Raw genomic sequence first — 13,413 nt, 5'->3', positions numbered from 1 at the left:
GACCGCGTTTCTTGTCTTTTGGACCCAGCGGTAGCATTTCCAACAGGCGCAGCACAGCTCGCTTGGAAAAGTGGTACCGCGAGAGGAATCCCTCGTCGTTGTACGCCTCTATGGAATTCTGCCGCTCCCTGAGATCTGGGCGTAACGGCGGCGTGTAACGGCATGCTTCATCCTATGACATTTCTTCCAAACGGCCAAGAAAACCCGCGAAGTCGGCGAGATTGCCGCAGTAGTCGGCCATTTTTTTTTTGACAAGAAAACAGCGAAAGTCGCCCTTAAAGTAGGTAGTAGCTCTACTTTACTTTCCGGTACCTAACTGCGGATTTAACTTTACCTTAAATACAAGATTGCTGTGTGAAACGCGTTAAGCGCCGATCGGATACTTAAGCCACAAGTTAAGGATAACTTTCGTTTGTGAATACGGGCCTAAGTCTGTGTAAAACACTTATTGTGTAGGTTTTGCAAACTCTTACTGCTATTCCGTTTTCTCATCATAATATCACGTTCTGCTTTTCAGAACGAATTTTTCAATGCTGCTCACGCTGAACAGGGGCGACAACATAGCAAGTCACAAGTCTGATGCCTCCAGCCGTCACTACTTTTTGATTTATTCATAATCACGAGGAATAAATATGGAAACATGATGCCAATTTCTGCAGTTTATTTTGGACCATATGACGGTTTACCCCTCGCTGTCACGCATTCTAGTTGGCTATACTCATACAGTCATGTAAATAAGCAATATCTCAAGGGCTAAATTGGAAATCACAGACCATCTTTTCACGCTTTCTAGCTTACTCTGCTGGGAAATGTGTGTTATTTTGACCAGTTTCAATAAAATAATGCTAAAACCGCACTATTTTTTTTTACAGTCGCTGGGCACCTCTGCAAGTATTATTGCACTTGCTTAAAATGAATACTTCACTATTTCCGACAGCAGTCGCGAAAATGTAGAGAATATATGGGTCGATTGAGTGACTTACAATAGTTGTAGAATCGCTTGGTACTTCAGAATGTGTCATTTGACCCCCGTAGGGGTGTTACCGGCAATAGTCGTCTGACTCCCTCATAAGTGGTTATATCATCCTTCGGATAAGAGTCCTTCCACTTTTCCTAAAGGGTTAGGGTACTGTCCTAGAGCGCGCTGACTCTGACCCACCGAGAGAGTAACCGTGACTCTTTAAAAAAAGTCGCATACGTAGCAAGTCAAAACTCTCAGAAAAGAGTCACCTATACTCTTTGTAAAAAAGTAAATGTTTCGTTTCGTTCATAGTTGCGAATATTTTCGCTGTACAATATAACTGACGTGATTTTTTCAACTCCCTTTCGCATTTGAGTGACATTCTTTATTATAACATAAAATATTTTGCAGTATAATTCTTGTGAAAGCATTTACAAGCACCTCTAGAGCTGTTGCTTTGCATCAATAGGATTCTTTATTTTATTATTATTTATTTATTATTTCTTTACCAATACTGCTAATCTCTTCAGAGATTATAGCAGGGAAGGCACATGAAAGATGCTATTTGTTTACACAAAATCATACATGGTTAAGATTGCAAAAAAGTCAAATACCATGCAAAATTATACATTATACATTACGATCGAAAAACGCACAATAAAACAATTTAGTAACAACATCATGGGCGAGACTATCGCTAATATCAACTGCAAAAAGATAAGGTATACATTTGTAACATGCCGTAGGATCAGCAAGTACACATTACTGCTGAACACATTATTCAAACAATTTTATGAACAAATTAGTCGAAGAAAATGTCACTTAAAATTATACCTTCATAGAAATAGCAGAGAAAAAAAAATTACACCATCTCCCACTAAAGGAAACCACGTAGGGATGCAAAGCAGCGCTAGGTGTTCACTTGTGTTTCCATTGTTGTTTCATTTGTATGTTTTCATGTATGTTTCTTTTGTGTGTGGAGTTGTGTACCGCTTATGTTACCCCCCCCCCCCCCCCCCAGCTTGATGTTTCCGTTGCGCTTCGGCTTCGCGTTGCCTCGCAGCTTCGAGAGTCGCTTACCGGCGTTGCCCTTTACGTTAAGCTTCGCGAGCGTCCATAGCGCCGTTGTGAAGGAGAGTGCAACGCTTGCCTTCGTTGCCGTTTAGGTTCAGCTTCGCGAACGTCCATAGGGGAGACCCACGCCGTGGGAGGCGCTGCGGTGCTGGGCGCTGTCAGTCAGTGTGGGGAGAAAAACTCGTTACTCGAGTGTTGACCCCTCCACTGTCCCCTTTCAAGCTGCCTTGAAAACGCATTGCTTTGCTCGCACGCTGCACGCGTTTTGCACGTGTTTTTGAGAATTTCACGTCGCGCGCGGTTAGGATGTACACGCTGCGTCTGTTCAGCCATGTAGCAGATGCGGAGCAAGTGATAGCAGACGACGCCGTCCTCGTCAGAGCGGAGTGCATTTCGCAAGTGAATGACGACGCTGTTTACGGCGTGGAGTTAGCACAATGTTCTGTACGTTCATAATTATATACCTGTTTTATTTGGTTTGCTGTGTGTACTACGCACTCCCTATGTTTGTTACTGGATGCATGGGTAAGGCCGCTTCTCATGTTTTAGGTTAAGCGGCCCTGGCGCTGTGACTGCTATTAGTTGGGATACCTTAATTTACTAGCAAACATTCGAGATCTCATGCGGTACGCAACACTCCAAAAATAAATTGTCTATTTCGGGCTTCTTTCTTTCCCGCAACAAAAATTGACATCTATCTCGCGTGTCCTTCCATGCATTATCCCCGTTCTCATAGCCTGTACTCCGAGTTCACGAACAGCGTGCGTACTATCAACGTGACATAGCATTATTAATAGGGAAATGACGAGCCCCCAGCTTTCAGAAAAACTTTTTTGTGTGCAATCTGCGGGGGAAGAGCCAATTGCTGTCAAGACATTTCATCTTGGTCCCTATCGAAAATGCACCGTGTTGTACGGGCTGTACCTGCATACTCAATAACAACTAGTTCACTGTATCTGCCAAAAATCTAATGGACGTGCAACAACGGCTAATGCTTTTTTTTTCTTTTTTCGTAGTTGTGGTCGTGCCCACTCAAGCGTGAGCTTCGCATCCATGCCTGTCGTCTGCTTTTTTTGTGCCATCTGTTTGGGAACAGGTAGAATTTCTCTGTTGGAACCGACCCCTTCTTGTTTGCATGGCCATTGTGACAGTTGACGACGCAGCAATAGTTCCCCCCTTTCTGTCGGAGTGACATCTGGGAACGAGGGGGGTTTCACGTGCAGCGCGCGCTTCGCAAATGCGTGGGAGCCAAAGGGAGCGGAAAGGTCGTAACGCTCTACAGTTGTACGCTTTTTCCGGCAGGGGAATGGCAAGCGCTGGCGTCGGCGCGCAAACTTGAGCGGGAGGTCCCTATAGACGATTTTCCGCAGCTGGTTTGTTCAATCAAAACTAGATGGCGCCACCGCACCGAGGCCGTCCCCCTGGCGTGGCCGTCTCCATGGCCATTCCCCTGCCGTGGCCTTTGGCAGCGCTGCTCAATATGTCTCCATCCGCGTTGCGTCGTCTCCTCAGCATTCCCATAGCGTCTGCGCGCACGCGAGTAAAAGCGAGCAGACGGCAGCGCCGGAAAAGTAAACATGGCGGCACCTGTGGATACAGTTTCCTTCCGCCTCGAATTTATCACGTCGTCGTCCTGCGCTGTGTGGCCCGTAAATTCAAAACCTACGCATTTATTTGCTTTTTATTCGCGTCCTGAAGCTTCGAAAGCAATGTACTGGTCGGTATTTTGCAGTGTTTCCAAGATTCATTCTCATATTGTCGGAGACAAGGCTTAGCAGGCATGGCTAAGTAAACACAGCTGATCGCAATAATAAAGACAAAGAATACCTGACGCTTTTTCTCCAGCGTGAGCTGACACAAAGCGATGGCCGATTTTGCCATTTATTTATTGCTGTGAGGACAGTGGGCGAGTAGCAAGCGCTAGTTCGGATCGAAGCGGGCTGTCGCGTCTGCATGGGTGCTGCCATGTTGGCTAGTAACCACATCTACGTGCGGTTGCTAATACAACAATTAAAGGCATACACCATAAATACGAGGTAGATTAAACATATCGCTTATCGTTGCAGCATGGTACGTACCAAACAAAAGCAAATGTATCAACGTTTTCAACCTTGAGGCGATTACATGTAAAACTATGTTTTGCTGCGTAAGCATGTGACTTGCTTACACCCTGCTGCAACCAGCTTGTGTGGTACGGGCACGGCCGCTTCGCTGGCTCAATGCATTGGCTGGGGCAAACGGCTGGGGGAAGGCCAGTTGCTATCACGTGATCAAACATGGCAGCGCCCGTGCGCCGCTGCGGAAAATCGTCTATAGCGCCGTTGCGAAGGAGAGTGCAAGGGGGGCGAGCGCGCGCTGCATTATATACGAGCGCACAGCTGTGGCGGAGAGAGAGAAACGGGAGAGGAGAAAAAAAGCGGAGGCAGCGCTCACGCCACCTCCTCCACCCCACCTCCTCGCGCTAACGCGAGGAGAGGGTGGAGAGTTAGCGCATGCGCAGTGGGGAGCGAACGCGTGAGGAAACTATGTATTAATAACAAGACACAGACTCATCGCTTAGCAGGTTTATTGATGTTGTAATGTCGCTAGTGCTCTATGTGAGGCAAGCAATTCGCTTTCAATCGCAGTTGCAAGCAACTTTATGGATGATTCGGTTGTTAGCGTAGGTTTCAGTTCTAATCTTTAATGGTTACAGGTAGAACTGAATATTTGAAGCAATTAGTGTTGGAAGAGTGTTCGGCTAGAGTATGGCATGGCTTATGACGGGTTGGTCTGCCATGAAAAGAACATATATACCTTGAAGTATCTATTTTTATTATGTTGTGTAGAAGTTGAAACATTAGTTTTATTCTTGAAAGAAGACTTTCAAGGGCTCGTTTTTATTTGTTAGACACAATATTTTTGAGACCTAACAGAAATCATGCCAGGGAAAGTACAGAGGGTGTTATTTGTAACAATTAGGATAGAAATGTGAAGCAAGTAAAGTGGACGAAAAGATAACTTGCCGCCTGCAGGGACCGAACCTGCGACCTTCGAATAACGCGTCCGATGCTCTACCACTGAGTTACGGCGGCGGTCATTCTCCCGTCCACTTTGTGGGGTATATATGTGCATTTCAACCTAGGAGTGTTAGTCAGCGCCAATCGCAGCCATGGCAGTGAGTGTGGAACACTCTTTTTTCTGCCTGTTGGCGTCAAGTATTACGTGAACTTTTTACGAGCTGGCAGCTAACGAAAAATCCCTCGCATACTACCTGAAGGCATCCAGTCTTCAAGTTTCGTTTGGTTTTGTAGTGTTAAGATGCCGGCGTTATTAAGTATATGTGTCGGTGAGTGTGTCAGTCTATACTTCTTAAAAATAAACCTTATTGCATTTCTTTGAACCCCTTCTATTTTATTAATCTCTTGGTGGGTAAACGGGAACCAGAAAGGGCTGGCATATTCTAGTACATATCGGACGAGGGTTGTATAAGCTATTATTTTAGTATTAGGTGGTGCGTGTTTAAGACGTCTTTTCAGCAAAAACAGTCTTTTCAGGGCTGTGCTAGTAATGTTTGTTGTTAATGTGAGTGTTCCATCACAAATCGTTTGAAATCGTTATTCCTAGATAATTGTGGATAGAGACTGTGGTGAAGGTGCAGTTGTCAATAGTGTAAAAAAGTTGGACCTGTGTTTTTCGCGGGTTATTGCCAAGGAAACACATTTACCAATATTGAGGGACATTTTCCATTTTTGAACCACTTGTGTACATCTTCTAGAGCTCTGTTAAGGTTTAGGTGATCGGCAGGAGCATTACTTTCTTGGTAAAGTACGCAGTCGTCTGCAAAGAGCCTGTGTTTCACTTTAGTGGAATTCGTCTGCGAAAATGGCAGGAGCCTTGCTGTCATAAAATGTTCTGTGAAAAATCGGTATCGTCTAAAAAAAGGCACACTGAATATATTTGTTCAAGATGTTGAAGTCATATGTTCCTATGCGGCCGCCTTGTTCTGCTTTCCTGAAGCCTGTAGCGCAGAAATTCATGCACGGTATCTCCTGGTGCATAATGGAAAATAATTCCCTCGGCCAGTGTATATACGTTATCTGCTCGCAGGCCTTGCTGTGGAGGTTTTAGAAGCAATGCCACTGGTTCATTTAGCTTTTCCACCATCGCGAAGGGAAGCCAGCACGGTCAGTAAAAAAAGAACGCAAATTAAGCATATTCCTTAGTATGGCAGGCTTTGTGTTTTACCTTCCTGCTGCGCAAGTGACTACAGTCAACCGTTCCACATTTTGCTGCAGATATGCAGAATAAAATTTCGAACACCTGCAGATATATTTATTGTTATCGGCCACTTGGAAGCGTGCACTGCACCTCCAAGTACTCACATAGGTGGTTGTCGGCAGAGCGCATGCGTAGATGAAGAGCATGACGCAACCAACGAAGATCTCGCGGTGTCGGCGCAGGACCAGCGGGTACTCGTCGCACAGACCAGTCAGCATTGCCTCCAGACCACCAAACTGCGAATACCGTGGGCTCTACATTGACGTGCTCCGAAAATGATTGTAAACTTTGGCATGCAGCTGAACATATTGTAACAAGGCAGTAGTGGGTTAGTGGCACAAGGTAGTAGAGGATCCTGATTTGGGCGAGGGACAACAACCAAGTGTTAATAGACAGGCTCGCGCCGGCCATTGTGTCTCCCTGTAAATATTTACAGATATACGTTTTCTTGTAACATTACTGGTGGAGGTGCAGGATACGCCTGCCTGTGTTTCCTCGGAAAACACGGAACTCCACAGGTGGTGGCCGCCTCATTTTTTCTGCAATGACTGAACAAGTATCGCCGGCGCGGCAGCAGCAGCAGCCCCATGTGGTTCTCCTGCCCCATCGATACCGAGGAAACTTTTCGGGAACTGACAAAGACAAGGTGAATGTGGAAGATTGGGTCGCAATGCGCGAGCGCGTCAGAGAATGTTACTGGTGGGACCTCACGTTGATGCTCGCTAACGTGATCTTCTACCTCAGGGAGACGGCACTCGTTTGGTACGAGACGCATGATTTCGAATTTACCAGCTGGGACATTTGTAAGTCTAAGCTCATTGAGATGTTTGGCAGGTCATTTGGTCGACAGCAGGCTGCAAGAAAAGATAATTCTGTGTTCAGACGTCAACGGAATCTTACGTTTCCTACATACAAGATGTATTGGGTCTTTGTCAAAAGGCTGACGTGGACATGACCGAGGCTGACAATATTGCTCATATATTGAAAGGGACTGGGGACGACGCGTTCAATCTACTGATCGCAAAAGATTGCGCCACCATTGTCACAAGAATCGTCACATCAGCCACCAGTTCGTGCGACTACCTAATACTGCAGCCACCTTGACCTCCGAAGACACCCTCCCCCCCCGGTCTCGTCAAAAATTGTCACCCCCGTCGTCCGCCGTGAACTGGTAGCAATGGTTCCTGCAGCCGTCCCTTGAGACGTTCCACAGGCCACCGCGTTCACCTTATCGCTCATACAAGCAGGCTTAAGCCAGGAGATTGCGAATCTCGGCATAGCGCCTATTTGCTCTATCCGCACTGCCGAAAATACTCCTGCCGCAGTAAACCAGATCGCAGTGTACCCTTCACACTACAGAAACCTTGCCGAGTGGAGGACGACTGACGATCGGCCGATATGATTTTACTGCTCTTGCATGTGACACGTTGCGCGTCACTGTCGCATTCGCTGGTCGTCGACTTCCTCCTGAAACACTGGGACATGGCGTCGACTTGAAGGGAACTCTCGCAAGTTTCCTCTTCGTTCCGATCTTCAGGCTGCTGATTCCACCGTTCGAAGCAAAAGGTTCCGCCGATCACCGTCACCGCAAGGCCGTCGATCTATATCACCGCTTGTTCGTCGATGAACGTCCCCTACGCGGCCTGGCCCAGCCACATCAAGAAACTAGTCCATGCAGCTCCCGGAGGTGACGCTGCATCAACGACCCGGTCTGCAAATCCTCTGTTGACGATTCGTACGCGCCGAAATATTTTGGAAATTGTGGTCGATGACATTACTGTTGCCCCCCCTAATAGACACTGGTGCTCAAATTTCTGTCAGGAGCGCTGCTCTCCGGAAAACAGTGCACACAGTGATCATGCCCCATCTTCGCTGCGCTGTCATAATTTCCGATGCAAGACGTGATCCTCGGTCCCGACTTTCTTCCGTCACACTCCGCTCTTATCGACCGCTCGAGGGACCTTTTTCAGATGGAAATCTCTCTAGACGCCTACGTTGACCGTGACGCTCCAAGTCGCTCATGTGCCATGGAGTTCCTGCATCTCCCGCCCAAAACCGCAACGCACGTATTTATGTGTACTCTTTCAATAAACCTTCAGTTGCGAGTGTGAGCTTTGTGTCGTCGGTTCCTCCCTTTTGTCCTTGTTCCCATGGTGCGCCTATTTGCTTTAAGATATGAACCGTTACCAACTAGCCCAAATGGCTGTTTTGCTACGCAACGCACGTCCAGCGAATTCCTGATCCGCCTGTGGGCGATGGTGAATATGTTGCTTGACCGATTACCGAAGTCGTCTTGAAGCATTCCGTTGCCGTTCCGCACATTGTGGTGACAGTACACCGCAATAGGACTTGTCCAACTCTTCTGAACTTCGGCCAAACCACCCATGCGCCGCCTGCATGTATTACGCTCGGCGTCGTGTCGTCATTACAAGAATGCCACATATCTGAATTATCAGTTGACGGACCTAGTCGTCCTGCCATCTCGCTCACTGCACTCGACCTTCCACAAAATGACAATGAGAAAATGATAGCGCCAGATCTTTGGCCCACTGAAGCAGAAGATCTACGTAGTCTCTTGACCTCCTATGCCGATATATTCGATCTTGAGAACCATCCTTAAGGCCAGATATCGGTTGTGAACCACCACATCAACACAGGTGATGCCAACCCAATTCATCGGCGCCCTTACCATGTGACCGCTGCCAAACGCGCTGTAAAGATGTCGAACAGATGCTTACCAAAGGTATCGTGGAATAGTCTTCTAGTGCGTGGGCATCTCCAGTCGTGCTTGTCAAGAATAATGACCTTCATGGCGCCAAGTTTTTCTCATCCCTTGACCTTCGATCTGATTGTATCTGGTTCCATTTGTAGACCCAGGTGGGATGTACAAATTTAGTCATGCCGTGTGGGCTTTTCAACGCGCCGCCACCTTTGAGCGTATGATGGGTTCTCTTTGGCGCGGCTTCAAGTCGTGAACAATCTTGTGCTACCTGGATAATGTCATCGTTTTTTCGCCAAGGTTTGCAAGTCATCTTGATGTTTTCCACTATGCTTGAGCTATTACGCAACGCTTGTCCACAGCTGAACTCCTCCGAATGCCGTTTTAGCCATTGTGAAATAACTCTACTTGGTCACCTCGTAACGCAGCTGGTCTCCAGCCTAATCCCGACAGAATTCACGCAGTGACACAATTTCCCGCACCCTGTTCGGCTAAAGATATCCGCTGCTTCTTCGGGTTGTGTTCACTTTTTCGCCGCATCATACGGAATTTGCCGATGTTGCACGCCCTCTCGCAGAACTACTAAAAAACACATCACGTTTACTTGGGGTGCACCTCAAGCTACCGCGATTTCGGCGCTCATTGAGGCTCTCACATGTTCTCCAGTATTAGCCCACTTTGTTCCAACCTTCCCAACAGAAGTTCGCACTGACGCTAGTGGCCATGGAATTGGTGCTGTTCTCGCTCAGCGTCAACAAGGGCGTGACTGCGTCATCGCCTACGCCACCCGCATTTTGTCCTCAGCGGAAAAAAAACTATTTAATCACTGAGAGAGAGTGCCTTGCTCTATTTTGGACTGTAGCTATGTTTTGCACATACCTGTATGGCCACAGTTTTACTGTTGTAGCTGACCATCATACCCTTTGCTGACCCCCTTCCCTCAATGATCCCTCAGGCGGCGTCGGTCGTTGGTTGGTCTCTCCACCTCCAAGAATACACCTTCCATGTCGTTTACATATTCTGTCACTTTCATCAGGATGCCGACTGTCTGTCACGATATCCAGTGGACCCACCCATGCTACAGAGACAGCCATTGAGGTTCGCGCATTGTCAATATCATACTTCCTTGATATAGGTTATGAACAACGCCGCGACTCTGCTTTAAGCCCCATCATCGGCAGTCTGAGTTCTGCAACCCCAAGCACTTCTATCAACTTTAGCTGCCTTCACGACAGTGTCCTATATCTCCACAATATGCGCCCCCAAGTCCCTGAAGGCCTTCTCGCCGTGCCATCCCACTTGCGGGCCGTCGTTCTCCGCCAGCTTCACGAAGAACCTGCCTCCGGTCACATTGTAGTCACACGCACTCATGATCGTGTCCGGCGCTGTTTTTTCGGGCCAGGCCTCTATCACTCTGTTCAAAAGTACGCCGGCAGCGTCGACCTATGTCAATGTCGAAAACGACCAACAATGCTTCCAGCCGGCCACTTTCAGCCTACTGAAATCCCCGCCGAACCATTCTACCGCGTCGGGCTCATCCTTCTCGGGCCATTTCCCACTTCATCCGGCGACAAGTGGATCGCAATACGTTACGCGATCACTCGCGCTCTTCCCACCAACTGCGCTACCGATGTCGCCGACTTTCTCCTGCATGACATCATCTTGCATCACGGTGCTCCTCGACACCTCCTCACCGAGCAAGATCAATAATTCATGTGCCGAGTCATCCAGGCCATTGTTTATCCTTGTTCGACCCACCACAAGTTTACGATGGCATACCACCCACAAACTAACAGACTTACGGAGAGCCTGAACCGCACTCTTACCCATTTCATGTCGGTGTACGTTTCTGCATACCACCGCGACTGGGATGCAACGTTACCCTACGTAACATTCGCTTACAGCTCTTCGAGACATGACACCCCAGGCTATTCCTCGTTCTATCTCCTGTACGGACGTGAGCCATCCTTTCCTCTTGACACGCTGCCTCCCGCTGATACAAGCTCGCCTGTCACATAGGTACGCGATGAAACTGCATGAGCCGACACAGCATGAAAGCTCGCCCGAGAACGACTCACAGCATCTCAAGCCGCTCAAAAAGACCTTTATGGTCACCACCACCCAGACGTCTCTTATGACCTGCTCACGCTACCGGCAAGCCTGCCACAACAGCGCGATGCTGTAGAACGTCGGCCGTCACCGCCCGCGCGAGAGCTGTCCAACGTCCACGGCAAGCTTCGCCAGCGAGGCATTCGCGCCTCCGAAAAGCATGGCCGCACTGCCAAAAACAGTTGTTGTCCACTTCGAAGCTATCAAGTGGCCGCCGTGCGCTCTGTAGCGTGTACGCTCCGAACTGATGCTTCCATTTGCTTTAGACGCACGTCCTTAAGCTTCGACAGCAATGTTTTCGTCCCGATTTGGCGCCGTTTTTGAGAGCCGAAGTCAAATATTCCATACTGTAGGCTTAGGCAGTCGAGATGGGCGTTTCCGAAATCTTGGAGGACATAGATTACGCATTTGTTATTTTTTTTCTAATCCTCCTTAGCTGGTGCCATTTGACCTGGGCCACTTGGGCACATTTTAATTGGTTTTACACGACACATTTTAAATGTAAGACAAACTAAAACGCTCTATTGACTGCTGGAACCATGTCTGGAAACGACACGGACGACATCCACACTCCTAGCGTGAAAAACTGGGAGCACTAAGCAAGGAGCTGGAAGTATCCCGTGGCAGGCGCAGACGACGCGAAAAGTCGAAAGCAGACGACGCGGCGTGCCGTAGTCATGGCAACCGGTCCTCCGTCGCTGATTGGCCACGTCGCTCGCCGGCATCGGGAGAACGGCGCGAAAATGGCTTACGGACCTATTCTCCGAAGTGCAAAGAACGGCTGACGTGCGTGAACGAAATCATTGGCGCGCGGCAGCCTGAGAACAGCAAACTGCAAACGGCGAGCTGCTGTGCCGCTAGCGTGAGCGGGCCATTAAACACCCAGTTCCTTAGTCCTGTTGTGGACCCCATGTCGTCGAATAGGCCTCTCCCAAGTGTTTTATTTCACTATGACGGACCATACAAAGTTCTGCGCCAGGCCACTGATCTCGCATACGAAATACTGCCAGTCGTCGTTTCAGTGCAGTCAACGCCACCACCATCCACTGCTGTGCACGTCGTAAGACTAAATCCGTATGTGCCAGCCAACTCTTCACTTCAGTAAGAAGCGCATGATGGGGGCTTCTACGCCGCGGGGTAGAGCAACAAGGCAGTAGTGGGTTAGTGGCTCAAGGTAGTAGAGGGTCGTACTCTGGGGGAGGGACAACGACCAATTGTTAATAGACAGGTTCCCGTCCGCCATTGTTTCAGCCATTGTGTCTCCCTGTAAATATCTGTAAACATATGTTTTCTTGTAACAATACGAAACTGTGTAGACACTAGGGTCAGATTTTGTTTTCAGTGCTGCTTTCCATTTGTGAATACCCAACCATTAAATTCTTCAAAGCCAGGTGTCGCAATTCAGGTTGCTATACTGCAAGCAACATCTATATAAAAAAATAAGTGTTAGTGTTAGTATCTCACAGTCTTTTAAGCGAACTGCTTGTATACAACAAGCAAAAGTTGGTTGCTTTAATAAACCTTACTTGCTGATTCGTTCCTTCCGTTGTGCAGTGCTACTAGAGCTTTGTTGAGGTGCTGCCTGCAACGGTTTTAGTGTGCAGACCTGATGGCTGTTTACTGGCTTGGGGCTGCTGCAGATAAACCGCTTTGATTCTTTCGGTAGCTGCAGTCGCTGTGCGGTTTCCTTTCAGCTGGCTGCGATCTTTTCGCTTTGACTGACGCGACGTATAGTGTTGTCTGCTGCCGTCGTTTGTAGCACTTATGTGGTAATATTTGAAATAGAAGGAAAAATTATATCTGCGTTACGACAGCGTATGGAGTACCCTACTACGGCGTTCCTAATCTTCATATTGTGATCTGACACGTACAACACCAGAGTTGACGTTCCAGAGGTAAAATAAAACAGTGCTAACACACAAGATGCCTCACGTAGAAAAGAAACAGACACGCAAGCGCTGACTATCAACTGCTTGATTTCTTTGGAAGTCAAATGCATATTTGCGCCCAAGGCAGCCTTACAGCACCTGCGCACAACAGTAGTTGAAAAAGAACGTGTTACAAAGATGAAGTCGGCGTATTAGATACGCGCAGACATGAATTCATACTCTGATAAATGGAGGGAGAAGGATGTATCGCTGATACAAAGCTGAGCTCTTTTCTTGATGGGGTAAGCTTATAAAGCCAGCCGCGCATGCTCCTCCTCGCTACTGCCTAGGATCGACGTCCCTTCAAATCGCGCTTCACAACTGCTGCAAGAATTAATTTGAGCCACAAGATTGGCTCATTT

At 48.0% G+C, this 13,413-nt stretch overlaps 1 protein-coding gene across 1 annotated transcript in view; it reads right to left on the bottom strand.

Annotated features, from left to right (window-relative positions):
• Positions 1–13,413, bottom strand: part of LOC119390948 (sodium-dependent serotonin transporter) — a 256,502-nt gene that overhangs the window by 39,180 nt on the left and 203,909 nt on the right. The window contains exon 9 of the mRNA XM_037658659.2: positions 6,400–6,531. Within this exon, the coding sequence (XP_037514587.2) occupies positions 6,400–6,531 (132 nt within the window). The remainder of the gene's footprint in view (positions 1–6,399; positions 6,532–13,413) is intronic.

This window comes from Rhipicephalus sanguineus, chromosome 4 (assembly GCF_013339695.2).
Source record: "Rhipicephalus sanguineus isolate Rsan-2018 chromosome 4, BIME_Rsan_1.4, whole genome shotgun sequence".
In the NCBI taxonomy this organism is placed as follows: domain Eukaryota; kingdom Metazoa; phylum Arthropoda; class Arachnida; order Ixodida; family Ixodidae; genus Rhipicephalus; species Rhipicephalus sanguineus.
The sequence above is the reverse complement of the archived record's forward strand: the minus strand, read 5'-3'. Positions and strand labels throughout refer to the sequence as shown.